The sequence below is a fragment of the Ambystoma mexicanum genome, chromosome 2q (genome assembly GCF_040938575.1).
Source record: "Ambystoma mexicanum isolate Mex_15411 chromosome 2q, UKY_AmexF1_1, whole genome shotgun sequence".
Classification (NCBI taxonomy): Eukaryota; Metazoa; Chordata; class Amphibia; order Caudata; family Ambystomatidae; genus Ambystoma; species Ambystoma mexicanum.
In genome coordinates, this window is record NC_090924.1 from 1213176299 (window position 1) to 1213201010 (window position 24712).

The 24712-nt window shown below is 46.4% G+C and overlaps 1 protein-coding gene across 3 annotated transcripts in view; it reads left to right on the top strand.

Moving 5' to 3' along the window:
- Positions 1-24712, top strand: part of LRRC72 (leucine rich repeat containing 72) — a 486094-nt gene that overhangs the window by 204864 nt on the left and 256518 nt on the right. For all 3 annotated transcript variants that reach the window (XM_069648606.1, XM_069648607.1, XM_069648605.1), the window contains one exon: positions 24287-24368. In XM_069648606.1, the coding sequence (XP_069504707.1) occupies positions 24287-24368 (82 nt within the window). The remainder of the gene's footprint in view (positions 1-24286; positions 24369-24712) is intronic.

A 24712-nucleotide genomic window follows, 5' to 3' on the forward strand; every position in this document is an offset into this window, starting at 1 on the left:
GACTTGGTATGCAGTGGTAGATTTAGCCAATGCATTTTTCTCTGTGCCAATTGCTGAAGAGTGTCTAGAGCAGTTTGCATTTTTTTGGAGCGGGCGTCAGTACACCTTTACAAGGTTACCTATGGGGTACATACATGGCCCGACTATCTGTCACCGGCTGGTGGCAGAGCACTTAGACAAGATACCGTGTAAACCTGACATACCAATCTCTCACTACATTGATGATATTTTGATTCAGGGCAAGGATGAGCACAGTGTGCAAAACCAGTTAGATGTCATTATGGAAGGACTGAAGAAGGAAGGGTGGGAGATTAACCCGAATAAAATTCAAGGCCCAGCTGAAACAGTGATATTCCTAGGGATTCAGTGGCATAATGGGCATCGAGAAATGGTGCCAAAGGCCTGACAGAAAATACTTGAGTTCACCATTCCAATTAACAAAAAGCAAGCTCAGCAGTTTATAGGGCTGTTTGGGTTCTGGAGACAGCACATTCCCCATTTAGGGCAGATATTGTCCCCCCTCTACAAAGTGACACGAAAGAAATATTAGTTTCAGTGGGGGGAAGAGCAGCAGGAAGCATTTGATTTGGTGAAAGACACCGTGCAGCAGGTGCTTGATTTATGGCCATTGAAGGAAGGCGAAGTGGAATTGAATGTGTCTGTACAAGACAATTATGCTAACTGGAGTGTGTGGCAGAAACAGGACAGGAAACATGTGCCATTGGGGTTCTGGAGTCGTAAGTTACCCGATGCTGGTAACTCATACACTTCGTTTGAGAAGCAGTTGCTGGCATGTTATTGGGCCCTTGTTGATACCGAGCAAATGACGGTGGGCCATGATGTATTGATGAGGCTAGAAATACTGATTATGCAATGGGTACTGAGCTCTCCTAAAACACATAGGACATGCTCAAGAAGCCAGCATAATTAAATGGAAATGGTACATTCAAGACAGAGCCAAATCAGGGAAGGGTGGAGTTGTGAAATTACACGAGCAAGTAGCCAACATACCGCCCTCAGATTACATACCACCGGAAGTGCCTGAAAAACGCGAGTCTCCCGTAAAATGGGGAGTACCTTATGGCGATTTGACCATGGAGCAGACAGAGCATGCCTGGTTCTCGGATGGCTCAGCCCGATATCTGGGAACTGAGCGACACTGGAAAGCAGTGTCGTACAATCCCAAGACAAAAAAGATTTTGACAACGTCAGGGAAAGGGAAGAGCAGTCAGTTTGCAGAGCTTTACGCAGTTTACCAGGCATTGAAACAAGAGACCCCTGGTCGATGTCATGTGTACACGGATTCATGGTCAGTGGCGAATGGATTGGCGTTGTGGTTGCCAACCTGGCAAAAGAATGGGTGGAATATTCATTCAAAAGAGTTGTGGGGAAAAGAACTGTGGCAAGATGTGCAGAAATGTTATCACAAAGTGAAGTCACTGTGTATCATGTGGACGTACATTGTGCTACAGACTTATTAGAACGTTGGTTTAATTCTGTTGCAGATGAACACACCAAGATTTCATCTGTGGATGCGGAGGCTCAGGAAGACGATTTGGAGGGTTTGGCCAAGTGGGCTCACCAGCAATGTGGGCACCTTGGAGAAAAGGCTTCTATCTGGTGGGCACAAGCTCGAGGAATCAGTATTCCTTTAGAGGTAGTAAAAACAATCATTTTGCAATGTTCAGTGTGCCACACCAACAGCATAGGCCTATCCCTCAGATTGTTCGTGGTACATTGCGAAGAGGAAAACTACCAGGTCAAATTTGGCAGATTGATTATATCGGTCCCCTGCCAATCAGTAAAGGTTGTCAGTATGCATGCACTATTGTGGATACATACTCAGGATACATGATGGTTTTGCCGTGCAAGCGTGCCACACAACTGAACACCATTAGGTTGTTAGATCAGATCATATTGCATTACGAAGTGCCTTTGCAGATTCAAAGTGACAATGGGTCACACTTCAAAGGCAAATTGATACAGGAATTTTCTCAGGAAAAGAGCATTGAGTGGCTCTACCATGTGCCTTATTACCCTGCCGCTTCAGGGCTAATTGAACGAATGAATGGGTTGTTGAAAGAACAGCTGCGCAAATCTGGAGATGGCAATTTGGCAGGCTGGCGTGATCGTGTGTTTGATGCGGTGCAAGTGCTAAACATTAGGCCTGTGAATGAGCATGAAACTCCTTTGATGCGGCTAATGACTCCTGCTTTACAGATTCAACCCAATTCAATCAGAGAAACCCTATTGTACTGGGAAATTACCCTGGGTTCTTTAGCTCCCTATCGGGCGATTCCATAGTCAGCAGGGGTAGACTTGCATTCCCATGAGGAAATCAGATTAGACCCAATAGGAATTGTTGTAATTGAAACAGGGATTGGAGTACAAATTCCCCCAGAACATATGGGGTGGAATGGCCCTAGATCTGGCCCAGCATTGAAGGGAGTTCAAGTGTTGGGAGGGGTAATTGATGCCGATTACCAAGGCGAGATCAAAGTCATCCTGATGAATAGTGGGGACCAATTGTTACCGATCCACAAGGGTTCGGGAGAGTTAAACGGCATGCTGCTACCAATGAAAAATGTCACATCTGTGCCAGCGATCAAGGAGAAACTGATAATGATGAGTAAAGATGTTCAAAAGCAGCCCTATGCCGATGCCGAAAAGCCAGCCAGACCGAAGACATGGATTTGTGAAATGCGGCAAACACGTCAGGCACAAGTGAAAACAGCATTGATGCCAGTCAGGCGAGAGGCATCTTCAGTACGGCGAAAACATTCTCCCATAATCACCCAAACGGAGAATATGTAGATATACCTGGCACAACAGGTGCTCAACTTTACGCACTTTTGCCTTACTGACGTGCCCAATGCTGAAGCCTTACTGACTACATGCTTAGTAGCAGTGCCAATGCCATTTCCGGTTCTAAAGCATATTTTCGGCATCATCCACAATGATTCCTTGGTTCAAGATTCCGATATCAGGCAATCCTTTTCCGTCGATGAGTACTGCAGGTTTTGCCAGGAAACAGATCGCAAATGGAGAAATTTGATATGTATTATAACCTATAATATAACTCAAGGTGATGTGTGTTACCTTATGACATGAAATGCAAAAGAAATTGGCAAATGCCAACAGCTCAATTTAACCAAACAGCAAAATCAAACTGTGTTCGAGCAACAATTGTGTTCGCGAGTTCCACGCACATGTACCAGTGTGAATAACACTATGGGCCTCTTTACGAGTCCGGCGGTAACCGAGGCGGTAAAACCGCCTGGTTACCGCCGGACTCGTATTACCATTCCGCCTCTGTGATTCACGGAATTACCGGGGCATTACAACCCCGGTTTCCCGGGAATCACGGAGGCGGAATGGTGTTAATCCCCATCCCCATTGAGTCCTATCGGACTCAATTGGAATGGGGATCATGGAAACACCGGCAGCATCTCGTAATGCTGCCAGTGTTGCCTCGTCCACCAGCAGGCCGGCGGTGTTAAACCCGCCAGGTCAGACCTGGCGGGAACATCACCTCCCGCCTGCAGGAGTCGGGATCAGGCGGTCCGGAAACAACGGTTGCGGCGGATTTACTGCCACCGTTATTTCTGGACCGCCTGATTTGTAATGAGGCCCTATGTCTTGTAATCATACAGTGATAGCTGCCAGTCATCTTAATCATGTGAAACTTCCAACAGGATGGCTCTTTTCATGTGGCAACATCACATACACTTATATTCCAGCTAACATTTCCATGTGCCTTAACTCGATTAGGACTAATGATGTTCCCTTTACACCCAGAGATATCTCGAGGCAAAAGGTCAACATTTGAGTCTGTGGGTCTATCCCCCGATTGTGATTCACATGTGCATTTGCTATCAGAAGCTGAGGTCCTAGCATTAACCCTTTCATTAGTGAGAGTTTGGGGTTTAGCTGCTGGGGGTTACAAATCTTTGATCAAATTAGCATGTTTAGTAGTAAAAGGACTTAATCATACTTCTCAGGCATTAGAAGAGTTACTCCTTGATAGCAAAGTTATTAGAAAAGCAACTTTGCAAAACAGAGCTGCTGTTGATTATCTATTGCTAAAGCATAATTTAGGTTGTAACGCAGTTGAAGGTATGTGTTGTTTCAATCTAAGTGACCATTCACGATCCATTGAAAGTCATATTCGAGGTTTGAGGGATCTCATTTCTCAAGTGTCCCAAGATCAAACTGGAATTGGTGGGATTGGTTATTTTCATGGATTCCTGATATTGGGGGTACACTGCGTTACGCTTTTGCTTGTATTTGCATTATATTAGCTATCATAATAGCTTGTTGTTGTTGTATTCAATGCATTTCCTACTTAGTTTTCATATTTCGTCGGTTTCAGAGACCGGCTCCTCTGCCACTGGGCTATGGAAGATAAATACCCAAGGGTGGAATTGTTATGCTTCAGCTAAAACATGGCGCTGGTGCGCAGTGTATTCTGGGAGCACTCGGAGCCATAATGGATATTTACTTCATTTTGCAGTGAAAAGCTGTACTCATTTTGCTGAGAGCTAGATTTACTATGCTGAAGAAAACATGCTTTCCAAACCTGGTATGCAGTCAAGGACATTCTGCTTGGAAAGCTAGCTTTGTTATGTCTTGTTATGAGTTATGGGACTGTTTTCTGTGGCGCTTGTTTTTAGAGGAGGGAAGCACTTTACTCCTTGAGGTTACTCTCGGTTGACCCAGCTGGCAACCAACGGCTGCCTATCAGTGCGCAAGTGCGTTGCCAGAAGGTTCGAGAAATTACCACCCCTTTTTGAGGAGTGCATATATGCGGAACCCCTTAACAGTCAGACGGGACCTCAGTCAGAGGGCTGTTGTGCTCTCGGCCTGGCTGTTATCGGGGTCTTCCAGCCGCTTCTGGCGAGATGAGGAATCCAGTTACGCCCACGGTGATGTATTCTCTTTTGAATTCTCTGTTTCTTCTGTGATTTATTTCTATGTTATCACTTGTTGCTTCCAAGCTTTGAATAAATAGCCGTATAAGTGCTCATTATTTTCTAAGAGTGTGTGTGGTTGCAAGTTGTTGCGTCTACCTGCGTTTAAAGTATTGGTTCAGTAATTGCACTGGTGATTAATGACTGTCCGTGCACTCTGGGCGAGCAATACAGGGGGAAAGAAGTGGCAATAATTCCCAACTTACTGGCACAGTTAGTCTTAGAAAGTTGAGTAGTCTTCTTGGTACGAGAGTGGGCCACGAAGAAGTGTACCAAGAAAGAACCAGGCTATTCTTGATTGTTGTAGTACCTGGGAGCTAGGCCTACTTAGAAAGGGTCAGGGTACCTCAGCACAGCCTAGTAGAGAGAACCAGGCTATTCTTCATTGACGCAGAACCTGGGAGCTGGGCCTGCTCAGAAATGGTCAGGGACCCTCAGTATAGCTTAGGAGAGAGATCAAGGCTATTCTTCCTCGTCGCAGTACCTGAGAGGGGTACTGAGAGTAGGGTCTGGGGCCTGTAGCAATTGAGAGAAAATAAGAGCGCAGCTTGGGGAGAAAGAAACAGGCTATTCTTTATTGTTGCAATACGTGGAAGTCGAGTCTGCCCACCAAGGCGCTAGGACCCTGAAGACTGCTTGGAAAAGGTGTCCATGCCATTCTATCTTGTTGCAGGGCCTAGGCGCCAGGCCTACTAAGTAAAGATTAAAATGTATCCTGGCCATAAAAGATACAGAGGCAATCATGGATAACGTGGAAAGACTCTAGGGGGGGCGAGAGGTGGGAATGAACTCCTCGAGTCTTGTGGACTTTTGTTTGCTTTTTACACCTTTTTGGAACTTTTGTTTTGAACCACAAGGCCGGGCTGCATGTCGCCAGTCAAAGAGACATTTCTTTTTTTCACCTTATTTTGAGTTTAGCTTGTGAGGGATAGGTTAGGATTTGGACACAAGACGGCGAACTTTACTTTGGACATCCTGACACAGACCGTTTATTTAGCTAGTTTTGTTAAGGTAGGGAACCCCCTCTTAGGGGTAGGGTTAGTTGGGATTTCCTCAAGCCCCCTCCGCTTTTGTTATTAATAAACGTCTTTGGCAATCAACATGCCACCCTTGTATCTGACTCTTACTCCTACACCCTCATATAACATGACTACATTTTAAATTCCATGATGGATGGCTCAGCCCTACATAATTTTGAAGTTGATAAATTATCAATACCATTTGTTACTGCGCTTATCAGGAATAATCCTTCATCAAGTGCTATATACAAAGTTATATCACTTATTATTAGTAAAGGGCAATGTGGAGAATCCTGTGGATCCCCCACTAAAACCCTGCCTAAAGTCTCCTCCCAGGTGGCCAGGAGAGGGAAGATGCTTCCTGCTCCCAATCCTGGGGGTGGTGTACTGCGGGTGGATCACCTGGGTGGAGATATGGCCCAGGGCGGTAGGGTGATTTCACAGGGTGAGACACAGTATTTCTCCTTGTAGAGGGATACTCTTGTGACTGGGTTAAAGGGGGAATGGGCTTATTGGCAATTTAAAATATCTCAACCTCCTGCTAAAGATGGAAAGATAAACTTCCAGGATATAAGTCAACAAAATTTGTAGATGCCTCCATAAAAATATATATCCTTCCCAATGCCAAAGGTATACCAAAGGGGATGATGGAAATGTGATCTTTTCTGTCCCACCTATCTCTAAAAAGGTTAAGCCCTATGATTCCTCTTCCAACAATATCAGGGAAAGTGAAAGTACTATCAAAAGTAGTAAGGGAACAAGAAAACTGGATTTCCCTAAAAGGGACTACATGTCCCAGAATCCCTCAGGGACTATGACAAAGAAGAGGGCTGAAGAGGCATGTAGAGGACAGGCTGGCAAGCCTAACAGCCTGGGCCAGGGTCAGGCAATCAACTCTAAGGGCCTGCACCTGAAGCCAATTAACGCACCTGAGGGGCATAAAAGGCTTTTGCAGGAAGGAGCAGCAGAAAGAAGCTGCAGTAGGAGTCAGCAGAAAAAGAAGCAGAGCATGAGGCTGACAGTTCACTAGGAAGTGTGACCACAGAAGGGACGCCAGAGCGAAGGAAGATCAGATGTCGCCTGCAGGCTCTGAGTTGGTCCTGTGTTTACAAACCCTATTTGGCTGTGGCTGCATTGGAGACTGGAAGAAACTGTCATTTTTCCAGGTGCACCTAATAGCTGTGAATGCAGGGCTGAAGTGTTACGCTCACCTGGTATCCACGGGGACGCCACCCAGCCCTGGTTGGATGATTTACACTCTCGAAACCTCTCCCGGTCCCTTGGTAAGGCCTCTGGTTAAAGATGGGTATTAATATTGTAAAAGGTGGATTCTCCGTCCTGCTCCTCGTGGCAGGGGCGCGTAGATGTGGAGGGGGGCGAGCAGCAACCAAGTTACTTCACTGATGCAAACCCCCTGTGGGAATCCAGGCCTGCTGCGACTCCGTAGGTTTGCTGCTTTGCAGTCTTTATATGCAGTTCTTATGTTTGAGTATAGGATATCCTTTGTTTCAAACTCTGGTTCTCCGTCACCTAATACTGGGTTTGGTGGTGTTGTAACCCGAGTACCAGGTTGTACTGGTTTCAGGGTGATATGTGAAACACAGGATGAATCTGCATAGTGGGTGGTAGGGCTAATTTAACTGCCACTGGATTTATTATGGATTCAATAGAATAAGGTCCCAGATATCGGGGACGAAAGGTCCGAGTCCCTTTTATGGGCACATATTTTGATGCTAACCAGACCTTGTCTCCAATTTGATATTCGGGGGCTTTACTACGATGTTGGTCAGCAATTTTCTTTTCTGTTCTTGGCTTGGAGTAAATGTTCTGCTGCTTCTTTGAAGGCCTGGGAAATAGTTGTATGTAGGGTTTTAACCGCTGGCATTTCCAAAGGGGTTGGGAGATCCAATTCTGAAGTATGTGGATGTCTACCATATATAGTGTAGAAAGGGGTTTGTCCAGTGCTGGTGTGTAATGAATTATTATAGGCATATTCAGCTATCAATAACAAGTCCTTCCAATTTCTTTCCACTTGATGTAATATGCAACGTAAGTATTGCTCGAGCGTTTGGTTTGTTCTTTCTGTTTGGCCATCTGTTTGAGGATGGTGACTTGTGGATAGTCGAATGTCAATTTCGGCCATTGAACAGCATTTCCTCCAGAAGTTGGATACGAACTGACTGCCTCGATCCGAGATCAAGACCGATGGAAAGCCATGTAGCTGTACGATTTCCTCCAAGAATATTTTTGCTAAACTGGATGCATTTGGAAGACCCTTAAAAGGAATAAAGTGTGCCATTTTTAGAGAACAAGTCTACAATTACCAAGATGGTGTTGAATCCTTGACTGGGAGGTAGATCTGTGATGAAATCAAGGGTCAGTGTGTGCCATGGTGCGGGAGGAATTTCCAATGGTTGGAGAAGACCAGCTGGTTTTTGCTTTTGGGACTTGTTTTGTGCACACACACCGCAAGATTGGATAAATTGGATGATGTCTTTACGCCATGTGGGCCACCAATAGTTTCGTTTTACTTTAGCTAGAGTTTTGGCAATTCCAGGATGACCTTCAATCGGGGAGTCGTGAAAACCCGAAATAACCTGCTCTTGTAAATCTTTACTTGGCAGGTATAGATGGTTCCTAAAATATGGTAAACGGTCTTTAATGGTGTAATGTTCTCCTTGAGTACACCACTCTTGTGAGAGAGTGGGATCCATTAAGAATTGGATCTTGTTTTGGAGTTCACCCTGTGTCAATGTTGTCGTAAGACCCAGGAGTTTGTCTTCTGGAATGATGGCTACTGGATCTGGAGTTATGTATACCTTTTCATCAACACCCATGCGGGACAAGGCGTCTGTCTTTCCGTTCCTGGCCGGTAGGTGATCACATAGTCATATTCAGCGAAGAAAAGTGCCCACCGTAGTTGACGGGATGATTGAGCCTTTGCTGTTTTTAGGTATTGCAGGTTTCTATGATCAGTTATGACCGTGACAGTATGTCTGGCACCAAGGAGATAGTGTAGCCATGCCTTGAAAGCTGATTTTATAGCCAAGAGTTATGTGTCTGTGATAGCATAGTTGAGTTCGGAAGGTGAGAATCTTAGTGACCAGAAGGCCACAGGGTGTAACTGGCCAGTTCCTGGGTCCCTTTGTGAGAGAACAGCTCCCATTGCCATGCTAGAGGCATCTGTTTCAACTATATAAGGGAGGTCTGGGCGAGGATGCCGTAGAACTGGAGCAGAAGTAAATTTTTTCTTAAGTTCTTGAAAGGCCTTCTCTGCTTCTTCGGTCCAATGGAACTTTATATAGTTTTTTCGCAATAGTGATGTAATTGGATGCACTATTTGGGAAAAATCTGTGATGAATCAGCGGTAAAAGTTTGCAAAGCCCAACATAATCTGGATTCCTTTAAATGAAGTTGGTGACGGCCAGTTAAGAATGGCATCTACCTTGTGCCTATCCATTCTGATACGTTTTGGTGTGAGGATAAAACCGAGGAACTCCTCTTCGGTGACATGAAAAGAGCATTTTTCGAGTTTAGCATACAGTTTATGTTGGCAGAGTTTAGTAAGGACGGAGCGGACATGCCTGACATGGTCTTCTTTTGTAGCAGAATACACTAAAATGTCATCAATGTAAACCAGGGCGCAAAACGTCGATTAACTCCCGCAAAACATCATTCATAAAGTACTGGAATGCAGCAGGAGCATTGCAAAGTCCAAAAGGCATTACCTGGTATTCATACAAGCTGTATTTGGTGTGAAAGGCGGTTTTCCATTCGTCTCCTTTCTTCACTCGAACAAGATGGTACGCCCCCTAAGGTCCAGTTTGGTATAGATTTGGGCGTCTTTGACTTGATCCAATAATTCAGGAATAAGGGGCAGTGGATAACGGATTTTTACTGTGATCTGGTTTAATGCGCGATAGTCGATGCAAGTCCTCAAATCTCCTTCCTTCTTTGGAACGAAGAATAAGGGACTGGCTACCGGTGATTTAGATGGGCAGATTAATCCATTTGCCAGCACTGATCAAGATAAGATTTCAAATGGAGGTTTTCTGGTTCAGTAAGTGCATAGATTCGGCCACAAGGAATTTGCACACCAGGTATGAGGTCGATCTGACAATCGTATGGCCTGTGCGGTGGTAGAATATTGGTTTGTTCTTTCTGGAACACGTCTTGAAAATCTTGGTATTCATTTGGTAGAGTACTAGTCACACCTAGTACAATCGCCGCCGTACTGGGAGTAGCAGATGTACATAAGTAAATCTATTAGAGGGTTGTGAGATACCAACCATGGCATCCCTAAGATTAGTCGAAACTGAGGAGCTTTGATGAGATCGAATTCAATAGATTCTCGGTGTCCATCCTGGCACAGTAGGGTTAGTGCTGCTGTACATTGGGTTACTGGTCCGGAAGCTATTTCTGTCCCAACAGTAGTAACTTTTTCAGTAGTCAACTTAGAGCATAAGGGAAGCCCCATCTCTGCTGCCAGATCTTGGCCTACATAATTCCCAACTGCTCCACTGTCTATGTATGCTTTGACAGCATGCATCCGAGATGGTTTTTGGTGATTGATCAAAATTACTGGCAATGCAAAGTGTGAGGTCTGTGGCTCATCCTTCTCGCTCGACAAGTGGACCTCTACGCTTGCTGGGCTTGATAGTTTTCCGACTCCTTGTTATTATCTTCCTTCTCTGTGGCTCCAACAGTTCTCCTTGGTGGTTTCACTGGACATTCTTTGAGGAAGTGGCATGATTTTCCGCAATATAAGCATAATTGCTGTTGCCTTCTCTTGTCTCTTTCAGTATTAGCTAAAGGGGGCCATACACCTCCGATTTGCATGGGTTCTACCGTGTTTTCCAATGTACGTGGAACATTATCCTTTGACCGGACATACACAGCTTGAGTGTCTAACCTTATCCGGTCTGCTTTTCGGTCTTGTAATCTGTGATCTAATTGCACCACAAGGTTGATGAATTCTGCACAGTCGTTAGGTGGGTTAACCACTTGAGCAAGGACATCCTTTAGTTCCCCTCGTAGACCCAGATTAAATAGTGTGGTCCTTTTTTCCTCAGGCCACCCAGCTTCAACGACTAGTCTGTTAAATGTTGCTATATATGTAAGCAAGTCTTGACTTCCTTGACGGAGTGACAAAAGTTCATTGTCTAATGCTTGGCCTTGGGTATGACGAGCAAAGAGTTTTTCCATTTCCATCTGGAAACCCCCAAAGTCATGTAACAACGGGTAATCCTGACTTATCAATGGTACCGACCAATCCGCAGCACTGCCACTCAGATATGACACGACAAAAGCAACCCGCGCTTGGTCGTTAGGAAAAGCCCCAGGTCTGCATAGGAAATGAAGACGACACTTGTTCATGAACGTTGCGTACTTCTTGGGGTCCCCTGTAAATCGTTCAGGTGGAGCTAAAGGAACTGCCCCAGGAAGGGTTATTTGTACTGGATTGGTGGAAGAAGTTGGTACAGGTGCTGGCGGAATGTTACCAGGCAATGGGGTCTGTCCTGCCTGTGATTGGAGCAGTTGTTTACTTATTTTGTCGGTACGATCCTTAGTAACAATGAAATCCCTCCTAAGAGCGTTGGTTTCTTGCCTGGCTGAATGTACTTCAGCGCGTAAATGTCCCAACAACTGAGCTAACTGGTCAATCTCTGAAGTCTCCATGACGCCCAGGTGGATAATATTATTGAGGCTTCGTGTTCTTTTACGCTCACCTGGTATCAAAGGGGACGCCACCCAGCCCTGGTTGGATGATTTGCACTCTTGAACCCTCTCCCAGTCCCTTGGTAAGGCCTCTGGTTAAATATGGGTCTTAATATTGCAAAAGGTGGATTCTCCGTCCTGCTCCTCGTGGCAGGGGCGCGTAGATGTGGGGGGCGAGCAGCGACCAAGTTACTTCACTGGTGCAAGCCCCCTGAGGGAATCCAGGCCTGCTGCGACTCCGTAGGTTTGCTGCTTTATAGTCTTTATATGCAGTTCTTATGTTCCTCTTAGTTCGAATAATAATGTCTTGCTTCTTTCCTTTTAGGTATGGAAAGGTATTTTGGTGTTGTCATGCAGTTTGAAGATGAGCATGGGCCGGTAGGCAAAAGCGCGGTGTGCGCGATGCTGTCCGGTGAGTATTGCGCGATGCGGCGCTGTTTCGCCTTTTATATTGCTAACCTGTGTCTTTTCTCTCCTTGCAGGTTGCGATGTTCCTCGCCGAGCGATGTGATGCTCCAGCAATGATACTGACCAGGAGATGACTACCCAGGTAAGAATTGTGTGGCTTTCTTTGTTCGGGAGGAAACGTGAGTAAACGCTTATTAATGCTGTCTTTCTTCCTCCTCTTTCCAGGTTATGGTATTCCAGGATGCATGCGGTGCCGGATGATGGAGTTCGTACCTTCAGGTGAGTGGAACTGAAGTCGGTGATGGATTGAAGACAGGCTACTATTGCAGGTAAGTTCCATAGTGTTCTTTCTCACTCTGCAGGTCCTTGGTTTCAGGTAAGCTAGCATCAAAGAACTGGACACGGTGAGCGTTATGCTGCCCACAGCAGAATAACACGAAGCATGTTCTGCTGTTTGGGTGTGGTTTAAATAGTCTCAGGTAAAGTAGTCCCAGGCCTGCCACACCCAAAAGACTAGACCGCATAGCTCAGTTCCTTGTAACTGAGCTATGTGTGTGCCTCCATGTTGGCTGAACCCTCCAAGTTAAATAGTCCCAAGTAAATAGTGCCATTCTAATGTTGGTCTTCATGATAGTTCATGATGGTTATGAGCCAAAGGCGCCAGGCCTACTCCAAGAGAGTCTTGGATAAGTCTCTTCCAGTTAGGGCCTTTGACCTGGCCCTAACTGGAAGGCTGAGGGTTAAGGGTCATGACATGAAGCTGTGCGTTTACCCGAGGCCTGTGTGCAGAAGCAAGCCGAGGGAAGCTGGAGTGGAGACTTTCCCTTATTGAGGCTGGATCGGAGACACCCGTACTGTGGAGAGGTGTGGGTCCCAAGAAAGCCTGTAGCAGTAGCAGAAGTCAGAAAGTCGGGAAGTAGATGCAGCCCACAACCGTTGTGATTTCGGAGTCGGTGAGTGAAGCTGTGTACTCCAACTCACTTAAAATACCTTGCCGGTAACTTTAACCAGCAAAGTTCACACTCGCGTAGAAGTTAAAGCAAGAAGAATCATTCACAGTCGCAGTCGTGGAAAGTCCTGTTTATAAAAGGGAATTGTAGCACGCGCAAAAGGGAACGCAAGTTTATAAGTCGAAGTTCTTCATCAAAAGGAGATCACGTATACCTAAATTTGTTTCTGAAGGGAAACCTGAATCTTGTAACACTTAGAAGAAACGTTTTAATAATTGCAGAAGTTATTTAAGTCACAGAAAGAACAAGCATTACCCAAGCCAGTACACAGAGCCTTCCTAAGGTTAAACCAGCCCAATTAAGAACTGAACACTGTGGTTTTGGAGTTGTTCAAACTGTTGTAAACCAAGGGCCCTCTGATGCAAGGGTGACAAGATTATCCAAGGGTGGAAGAGTAGTAGTACAGCTTTGGGGTAACTACTGGAAAAAGAAAGGTGTCTCTAAAGCTAAAGGGAGTTGGGTGCTTGTTAAAATAACTAATCAAGAATCTGTGAAGCTGAGACTGGTGAAGCAGGGAGGGAGAAGCAGTCCAAGAGCTCAGACAGATTTCTTTGGTAAATTTGATGACCGTGTACCCACGATCGGGTTGCGCGACTCGCACTGGATATTTAACTGCATGCCGGGTACAGATTGCCTGTATTGGAGACCGCACTATGTTGCCCGCTTAGTAGGTTCCATCACTCCCATATAGTAAACGATCAGCCTTATTTTCTGTGCAAACGCGCTCACATACTAACCCACAGCGCTTTTGGGTAACCCACAGATCCTGTCACTGTGCTCTAGCTAGCACTCTATTAATGACCACACACCGTCCACGGCACCCATCGAACAGGTTTTTGACGCTCCTAGACAGATATTCACCTCGCCTGGGTGAGTGATTGACCCTTTAATTTATACCTACCTTGTTGTCACTTCGTGAAACCATGCTGAAAATAGATTATCCACATTATTTATTGCAGCTCACTGGGCACCCGCTTTACGCTGAATTATTTTAGAATTCACTGTCCGTTTGAATCCTCTGTTTATGCAGAGCCACCACTAAAACATATCAGCACAAAGGACTTCTTTAGTCTTGGTGAGCATTTCCAGACATTTTTTTCAGAATATCCATTCTTATTGAACTCTGCCATTTCACTATCGCCCTGACAATTGACTATTTGGCCATACTTTGTTTTGGTTGCCTGTGACTTTGGATATAACTCAATCTCGAACTGTGTAATTTGATCCTGAATACGATTTTTTTGTTGTCAGTACAATTGTTGAGACACTGTACGTGTCATCCTACTGGTAGAATTCGACTGTATGATGATAAACACTTGATAGATTGTGGAATTGATTTGATAGCAACACTATCCTGATTGTTCTTTTCTTTATTTTCTCTACATTTTTTACATCTAGTTCTTGTACATGATCTTTGGCTCATGAAGAAGAGAATATACTTCTTGAAACGAGTCAGCCGTCTTCAATGAACTGAATTTTCTCTGGCTTCTGCGTTTGGAATAAATAATACTTGTTTTTTACATTTAAAGAATGGATTGCATTATTAACTTCAGTTAAACCTGTTCTCTAATTGAAATGTGTACTTACACTATAATCTTCTTGAATTAATATCAAGGCGTCATTCTGATGCATTTTTACAGTGTGCAGGGGACGGGAGGGTTCCAGTTTGGATCCTCTTTCCTCTCTTAGATTTCTTTGGTAGCTCAGCAAGACTGAAAGGAAAGGCAAAGAGGCTGCCCTTTCATATAATATAGAGAGAAGAGTTTCTTTCCCTATGGGGGCTCAAATGGGAATGGGGAATGGTCAACTGAATGGGGACTTACCGGGTCCGCATAGGTCGGAATGTCCCGGTAAGTCCCCATTCAGCCAGACCGGACACGGACCTGGGTTTGGAGGCAGCCCTGGTGCTAATAGCGCCATGGCTACCTCCAAACTCGTAACTCGTAATGACCCCCACTGTGTCTACCCTAGTTCGTGAAATGAAATCAGTCAAAGCCAAATGTGATGATTTCAAGTCAAGGTCAAGAAGAAATAATATACGCATCGTTGGGGTCCCGGAGAACGCGCTCAAAGGCCGGCTGGAACTGGCAACCGAAAACCTGCTCAAGGACTTGCTAGGAGACCCCGCCTTCTTCGCTGTTGAATGAGCCCATCGTGCCTTGGCCCCGCGCCCTAAACCTGGAGAGACCAGGATCACATACTCCGGCTTGCACGAGAGAAGGGAGAACTCAGACTTAGACTTAATGCGCAGGTTATCAGGATCTCCCCAGACTTCTCCACAGGAGTGCAACGGGAGCATTGTCAATTCACTGGAGTTAAAAAAAACTGCTTAGGGAAAGGAACATTGCTTATGCCATACTGTTTCCTGCTCGACTGAAGTTCACCTTTAATAACAAACTATACTTCGTAGGGATTGTGTCCCCCGACGTATTCCTTATCTTTGATAATACATTTCCAGCTTGCTGGCCTCGGAAATGTATTCTGTAGAGGGCTCTGCGCGTCGACGTCCGCCAAGTCGATGTCCCTCGACAGCCACCGTATCAGCGCCGACATCGCCATGCCCATAAATAGCCATGCGCTGCTTCCATTGCTCAGTTCCGTTTTTCCGCGCTTCGTGGTGCCTCGGAACGTCGTTGCTCAGTTCAGTCAGGATAACCCTATATCTACTCGAATAAATACCTACTTGTTCTCGATGGCATCTTCGATAACGGATCCACACAGGATCTGCTTGTGGTGCTTGGGAGCCGAGCACCATTGTTCGGAGTGTGAGGACTGCATGTCCATGACGGCGAAAGCCTTGAAGGAGCGCAAGGAGAAGCTCGAGAGAGGTAAGTCAGTCAAAACCTCCTCGAAGGTTTCTTCGGCTGAGTCGAGGCATTCGTCTCCTCGCCGTCGAAAACATTCCCATTCTAGATCTCGAAGTAGCTCCCACCATTCATCGAGATCAAGACACTCAAAAAAGAGACGTCGAAGATCCCCTTCCTCGTTGTCTTCTGTTTCCCCAGAAAGGGTCTCCTGTCCCACAAAACACAGCTCTCAGGCTGAGTGTGAGGAATTCAGAAAGAAAATGTTAAGCGTCTTCAAGAAAGCAGCCTCGACCCCCTCGAAGACAGCTGAGGGTGATACCCCGGGTGAAAAACCCAAAAAATCAAAACACCGCGAGTCACAGCACCCAGCGAAACATTCCACCCGAGAGCACTACGAGCCATCCCAGGGGAACATGCTGAAACACCCTATAGAACCCTTATGGCAAGAATTATTGAATTTATGGGTTGGTCTGCGCTTTCGCCTGTTTTTCAACAGGATGACTTAACAGACATATTAGACAAAGGTCCACAGGAGGACCCTGTGGTCCTCTTCCATGCAGCCTTACAAAGGAAAATTACATCTAATTGGGAAACTCCTGAAGTTATCCCTGCGGTCAATAAAAGATTGTCAGCCAAGTATAGGGTAGCGGCTGCTGACCCTGAATACTTATCAAAACACCCGACTCCAGAGAGCCTGGTGGTTCAAGCGGCAACTTCATCTAGCAGTAGGACCGCTTACCCTACTGTCCCAAAGGATAGAGATAACAAGAAGTAATATTCTATGGCCAAGAAAGTCTTCTCTGCTTGTAGTATGGCGTTGAAGTCCATCAACGCCACCTGTACGCTCGCCAGGTTCAGTCACACACTGTGGGAGTGTGCTTCATCAGCGGCTGACTACATACCCGAAGGAGAGGAAAAGGAAGCCTTCCTTAACATTAGTAAAGATGCCATGTGCGAATCACTTCAAACGGGCATCGATTCCGCTGACAGTATCAGCAGGGCCATGGCGGCAAGTACAACAATCCGCAGGCATGCGTGGTTGCAAAAGTCTGGCTTTGCTCCAGATGTACAGGCCAGACTTTTGAATATGCCCTTTGACGACTCTTCACTATTCATAAAAAAGACTGATGACAGTCTGGAAAAGTTGCAGACTTCTAAAGCAGCAGCAAAATCTTTAGGAGCTGCTATACGCCAAACTCCTTTTTGCCCCTCAGGAACCTCTGGGAGAGGAAAGTCCTTTCGCTATTATTCCGCATTCGGGAAAGGCAGAGGACAGCTGACTCAAAGAGGCCAAAGGAGATCCACCCGAGGTGGACGGGTCAAAGGTACTAAGGCCGCAGCAGCAGCAGGTGCCTCTTTACCCTCGGCATCTGCATCAGCCGCCCCCAAACCACTCTGAGGCCTTTCCACACAATACACCTCTAGGGGGCAGGTTAACTCACCATCTGACGGAATGGCAGGCTACAACGTCAGATGCTTGGGCATTGGAGACAGTTGCCCAGGGTTACTGCCTACCTTTTCTACACATCCCTCAGAGTCATCCACCGGGGAACAGCTCTCTAAAAGTTCCAGATCCGCTCCTCTTGCAGGAAATTATAGACCTGCTAGAGAAAGGTGCCATAGAACCGGTACCTGTAGCAGACAGGAACAAGGGCTGGTACTCCCCCCTACTTTCTCATACCAAAGAAGGACGGAGGACTGAGACCCATCCTGGACTTACGAGAATTGAACAAGTTCCTCAGGAAGGACAAGTTCAAGATGGTAACTCTCTCTCAGATCCTTCAGGCGCTCCAGCTCCAGGACTGGCTGGAATCTCTGGACCTTCAGGTTGCTTATTTCCATGTGCCAATCCATCTCAAACACAGGAAATACCCGAGGTTCGCAATTGGCGACTCTCATTATCAATTTGTCATTTGGGCTGACCTCCGCCCCGAGGGTCTTCACCAAGCTTATGTCGGTAGTGGCGGCGAGTCTAAGGAGGGAAGGGATCCACGTCTACCCCTACCTGGACGATTGGCTGATCAGGGCTGTATCTTTGAAACAAGCCCAGGCCCAGCTAGATTATGTCTGCCACTTCCTTCACAAACTGGGCTTCTCGCTCAATTTAAAAACAGATGATACAATCACAGGGACTCCAGTTCATTGGGGCGGTCCTGGACACTTCCCTGGGAAAAGCCTCGTCACCAGAGGTGAGGGCTCAAGATATTCTACAGATGGTCACCAAGTTTCAAAATGGCCAACGTCTCCCAGCCTTCGACTTTTTGAGGTTGCTAGGCCTCATGGCATCCTGCATCTTCCTTGTGCCAGAGGCTCGCCTGAGAATGAGATCTCTTCAGTGGGCACTGAGAAGTCAGTGGTCGCAATTCTCAGGGAGAGTGACAGATTCCGGACAAGGTAGCCCGCGACCTTCAATGGTGGGCCTATTCAGAGAACATCTTGAAAGGAGAATTGTTTTGGCAACCATGGCCAGAGATAACAGTAGTCACAGACGCCTCACTCACGGGGTGGGGAGCCCATGCCAACGACTTGACCATCAGCGGTCGTTGGTCTCCATCGGAGTCCAGACTACACATCAACCTATTGGAGCTGAGTTTGATCAGACTATCGCTGAAAGCTTTCCTGCCATCAGTACAAGGGAGAAATGTCCTAATAATGACGGACAACACAGTGGCCATGCACTACCTCAGCAAAAGAGGAGGCGTAGCATCACTGCCACTGTGCAGAGAGGCAATGCAGCTCTGGTTTTGGGCAATCCAAGAAGGAATCTCTCTATCGGCAGTATACCTAGCCGGAGAAAAGAACTTGACAGCGGACGCTCTGAGCAGGCAGAGCACAGTCTCCCACGAGTGGGAGCTAGCTCAGGAAGTCCTTCAAGAGATCTTCGCCCTTTGGGGAACCCCTCAGGTGGATCTGTTCGCCACAAGCACCAACAGGAAGTGCGATCTGTTCTGCTCAAGGGAATTTCCCCCGAGAGCAGCTCTAGGAGACGCGTTCGTAGTGGACTGGGAGTTTCCACTCCTTTACGCGTTCCCACCAGTCCCTGTTAGTCCTCAAATGATCAGGAGGTTGAGAAGATTCCGGAAACCATGATCCTACTTGCCCCGGATTGGGCCAGGAGAAAGTGGTACCCGGACCTTCTAGATATGTCCATCTGTCCTCCAATCCGTCTTACACTCAAAGAGAATCTTCTCTCGCAGAAGGGAGGTCAGGTTCTCCATCCAGACACCAGAACCCTCAACCTTCACGCTTGAATCATGACATAGAACATTCGGGGGATAGGCAACTTCACCAAGGCAAGTAAAATAATGGCCTACGCACAGAGACATGGGGTAAAGATACTCCTACTAATGGAGACCCATGCCTCGGGCCGCATGGCAACATGTGTGGCACCTTCCTGGGGCCCCAGTAGGTTTTACACAACATACTCCACACAGTCCAGGGGGGTGATGACTCTTCTCCATAAAACGGTACTATTCGTGCTGAAGAAAAGCCACATTCACCCTGAGGGAAGATATGTTGTCCTATACTGTGCTTTAGCGAATGAGGAGTACCTGTTGGTAAACACACATTGCCCAAATGTAGACTCCCCAGAATTTTTGGACACTATTGTCACAATGTTGATGGGATACATCGGGGTTCCTGTGATCTGGGGAGGGGACATGAATTTAGTTATGGACAGCGCTCTAGACAGAACGGGAACGGATCCGCGAGCACTATCCGGGGCAGCTAAATTGGGCATGCGCGATGTATGGAGAACTTTACATCCCCAAGCCAGAGAATACACCTTTTACTCATCTGTACATGATAGCTCGTCCAGGATAGATCTGATCCTAGCGACGGGCACACTACTGGGCAGGGCTGTGGACACACAAATACTTACATGCATTCTGTCAGATCACACCTCAGTGGTAATGCTCGTGGAGCTTTGGACAACCCCACCTCCCCGCTCTGCTTGGCGCTTCAAATCTGTTGGATATAGTGTTCAACGCAGAAATCCTCTCAGACATAAAAGCCTTCTTTGAGTGTAATACACCACAAGATACAACCTGCGGGGTCCGCTGGGAAGGTACGACGTCCTTTCATCGCCTGCTTTTTCATCCCCAGGCTTTTAAACGTGCACATTCCATCAAATGTGCTCATCGAATTTTTTAGTGGGGGTGGCAAGGGGCAGATAAGGGTTTGGGCGGGTGGGCAATAGCAAAAAATGTGTGGGAGAGGGGGCTGGGAGGTACCCCTCCCAAAAAAAACAAAAACCATGAGCACATTCGATGGAATGTGCACATTAAAAAGCCTGGGGATGAACAGGCAGGCGATGAAATGACATGGAACCCGCTGTGAAGCCTTTAAGGTATACATAAGGGACATGGCGATCTCCAGGGAAGCGGAAATACTGAAAACTATTAGGAGGGACTTAGCTCATGCTGAAGCAAGGTTAAAGGTACTGGAACGTAACTGTCCAACAAAGCTACACCCTCTAAGCTTGCACTAATCAGGGAGGAATTGGAAACATATGAGTCCCATGCCCAACGGGAAATAATATACTTTGGCCACCCGTGTGCAGCGAGGAAATATGGGGTGGGAGAAATGCCGGGGAGAACGCTCGCCAGGCTTGTTCGTGCTGAGGGTGGCAAAGTCTGTATTAAATGTGTAAACTACACATGGGGTTCAACAATGGTCAGACCAACAAATATTTGACATTTTCTCACAATTTTACAAGGACCTGTACACACCGAAGCACGAGCACAATCTGCAAGACATTCGAGAAACACTTGATCAAATCCCCATGACATACATATCCCAGGAGACTAGGGAACAGTTGGAGGCCCCAATTACACTAGAGGAAATAGTCGAAGCCATCACAGACCTCCCTAGAGGTAAAGCACCGGGCCCAGATGGCCTCACGCCAGAATTTTACGAGGAGCACGTGACACTGCTGGCACGTAGGTGTCATGACCACTGTGAGGGGGCACAAGTTGTGCCACAAGCAGGCTCCCACCAGAACCCTGAGGGCCTTAATACCACTGCAAAAGGGGTCCTGGAGCCAGTCCTGGCACCTTTGGCACCAAGCTCATATGTAGGAAGAAAGGGCTGCTCAAACTAGGTCCCATTTATGGACATGGGCCTTTAAATCCAACATGAAAGCACCCACACAGTCTAGTTCTAAGAACCAAGCCATGCAGTCTAGTGCTTTGGGAGTGGCAGGCCTGGAACTACTTTCCCTGGTACTATTTTACCTGGGCTATATAAACCACACCCTGACTACAGAACACGCTTCGTGTTATTCTGCAACCAGCAGCGTGATGCTCACCGTGTGCAGCTCCTGGTCTTCAGCATCTTCCTGTAATCCTGCAAGAACAAGAACAAGATTATTCTGTCTTGCCTGAGAAAACACCATCCAGCACTCAGCATCTCAACTGGGCTGCAATCTGTGGAAACCGAGAGAAGAAGAAACATCACTCACCTGTGAGTACTAGCTTATGGACCTCCGGCGAACTGCTACCACAGCTGCTGTTCGAACATTGTGACCTGCAATAACGAGAAAGGGAAAAACAATATTAGAATGCGTGCCAAAACATTGAATTCCATCAGTCTTACCTGAATTCCATCGCGCTACGCCACGCTTCCATCCCGAGCACCACAGCAACATCTGCAAAGGAAAAGAGACATATTCAGGTTCGCTTTAAATGTTAAACAACCGCACAGCGCTGTACTTACCTTAACGGATTCTCGGGGCCTGTTTTTCATCGCGCTCTCATCCACTCGCAGCACCACAGCGGCCTGTGAGGAGAAGAAGAAGAAAAATCAGGTTCGCTTTAAAAAACAATAAAGGCGCTGCGCTTCGCACTTTCTCTTGCCTAGAAACGTGCCTCTCTGTCCGACACACCAGAATCAAGATCTTCGCACCTGAAAAGAAGGAGATAAAGACATTAACAAATTCCCACCATAAACAGAACAAAGACTTACAATTAACAAACCTACCTGCCTACCAGCAGATTCGGGGACACAGAAGGCCTGGTCCCAAGGAAGGCGTACTGCACCAGTGAAGCAACTCGGGCAGTTCGCCAAAAAAAACATCAAGCGCCCCATGACAAGAAACGCAGGATGGATAGTTTACCCACCGGCTCGGCACTTGTGATGTTACAGTACTATAGACTGCGGGCCGCTGTTCGAGATAGATGGTCTACATTTCCTACCGAACCTCCAGACACACCCACAATGCAATACATAGCTAACTCTAGCAACGGCCGAGGGGTAGTGTCCTCGCTTTATAAAACACTGCTATCAGGAACTCCAGTCCTACTGACCAAGTCACATGCTGCATGGGCCAATGAGCTGGGTCTTGAGATTATGGATGCTATGTGGAGGAAAATGTGCTTGCACACATGCAAGGTCTCACTCAATTTCAGATATTGCTGCATACTATACAAGCTACTAAATAGAGTATACTATACCCCAGCTAGGCTGTCTAGGTTCGACCGGAGTCGTGCACATAATTGCTCTAGGTGTGGCTCTGAGAGCGCTGACTACATGCACATGTTCTGGTCTTGCAATTCACTGTTCTGGGGTGACATTTTTGAGGCCCTCTCTGATATTGTGGAAATTGGTCTTGACCCTGACCCGTTGTGTGTGCTGTTTGGGTTGTGGAGTGGGGATGATGTCAGGAAAATGGCAAAGTTTCTGAATGTGGGTGTTATAGTATCCAAAAAATGCATCCTTCAGTGCTGGAAACGTCCCTCTCCTCCCACGTTCAAAATGTGGCTGGAGAAACTGACCTGGACTCAAACCTGCGAAGAGGAATACATTGCCTCAGTTGACGCAAATTCACGCCCCAGGAACATATGGTCTGCCTTCCCCAGCTACCTTAATCGGCAAGTCGAGGCGGAACCTGACTCGCCAGTGCCACCTGCAATGTAGACTTAGCCTTGAGTACTAGGTAGCTTGCATGACTTGTTTTCACCACATGCTGTTGTGCTCATTGCCTATTGAGTTGCTCTGAGATGTATCTGTGTGATTGTACACCTTTGTATACTTTGCCCTTCTGCCACTGTACCACTGCCAATGGCTTCATTAAGTTCAGTATTCAATGTATCTCAGTTTCTATTTAGTTTGAAGATCTCAATGAATATTAAAAAAAACAATGTTGAATTTCCATTTAGTTAGGTATTCAATATGAATTGGAATTTTAAATGCTGAATTTCCATTTAGATCGGTATTCAAAATGTGTGCAATTATTTATTCTTCTGGAGAGTTACTCACTTGTGGTCCTTTAGGAGCTCCCCTGTGCAAGAGCGCCTCACCGACATTCGCCTGTCTTCCCTGCTTCCACCCGCTGATTTCTCACATCTTCCTTTCACATTCTGAAATCGGGAAAACCCACCGTCGCGAACTCTGCTCGTTCGCCATATGCTACCTGCTTCATACCGGCACCTTTGATGCTGGTTTCCAGATGCAGACAGCATCCTTGGCATTCCAGGCTCCTTAGCAGCTCATGCTGCACACACACAGGTGTGGGGGCTCCCAGGGTTGTGGGGATACAGCGCCCACTTAAATCGAGTCCCACAAGTCCACTGGAACTTTCAACGGCGTCTTTCTCTTGGGCCACCACGGCTGCCCCCTTTGACGGGTCTCCTGCTGCTTCCCCTGTCGCGCCCTGCCCTGTTGGACGGATCTCCTTTGACAGGCTGCAGGTGTGGAACTCTGATTAGTCCTGCCTGACCACAATTACAGGGACATGCCTGACCCTCACAGTTCCTTGAAGGCATCTTATTCGTCCCAGTACCAGAGTGATGTAAAGGGGTAATCTTCATCACTCTTAGTTGCATCTTCTTCGCCCCAGTACTGTCATGTAAGATTTGAGGGGAACTAGTTTATAACAACCACTGAAGGTGGGGGAGGGGGTTGGGTTGGTCACTTATAGGAAAAGGGGTGTACTATGCCTCACCCATCTTACTCTTAGTCCTTTTCCCCTTCTTTCTGGTGTGTCTGGACTGGTGATATTTTCTATTACTTTCTAAGCCAGTAGAATAGGAATAACAATATCACATGATTGACTCTGGAATCCCAGAGAACCCTCCACCCAGGTGATCCTCCCTTGCTTCACCCCCAGTTTCAGGATCCAAAAGTGCTGGCCACCTGTGCAGAGGATCCAAGGGAAATAGATGTGAGGAAGCACTCAGGTTTCTCACAATGCTCAATTTGAAATACTTCATAAAGAAATATGATCCAGCTCATGTTGCATGTTTTGTGCAAAATATTAAGAAACACAACAGCACAGAAAGAAAACCATTTTACAAAGATGTATATGGTGGGTAAAAATCTATATACACTGCCTAATAGTTGTTCTCACATTTCAGATACAGAAAATCATGTGCTTGACGAATAACTACTGTCTCTCAGAACTATATCTTAACAACAATGAGCTCAAAGATATATCAGGTACTGTACTAGTTCACATTTTCACAGATTTCATTTTTAGAACTGTTTAATAAGTGCATTTGCAATGTCTCTAACAATGTCCAAACCATATCTTCAAAACCATACCTTCCGATTGTACTCCTTAACATGCGTAGTCTTAATGGTGAGATCTGAATTTAGATTTTTCCATGCATTTTTGTCACTCTTAAAATGTGTTCTTCCCATAGCATTTCATTTAAAAATGAAACCTGTCGCGTATTTGCTGTAGGCATGTCATGCTTTTAAACTCAGTAATGTCAACATACGAACCAGAACACAGCTATACACTGTTAGGGACAGTGGCAGAGTTGTATACATCATGTGAT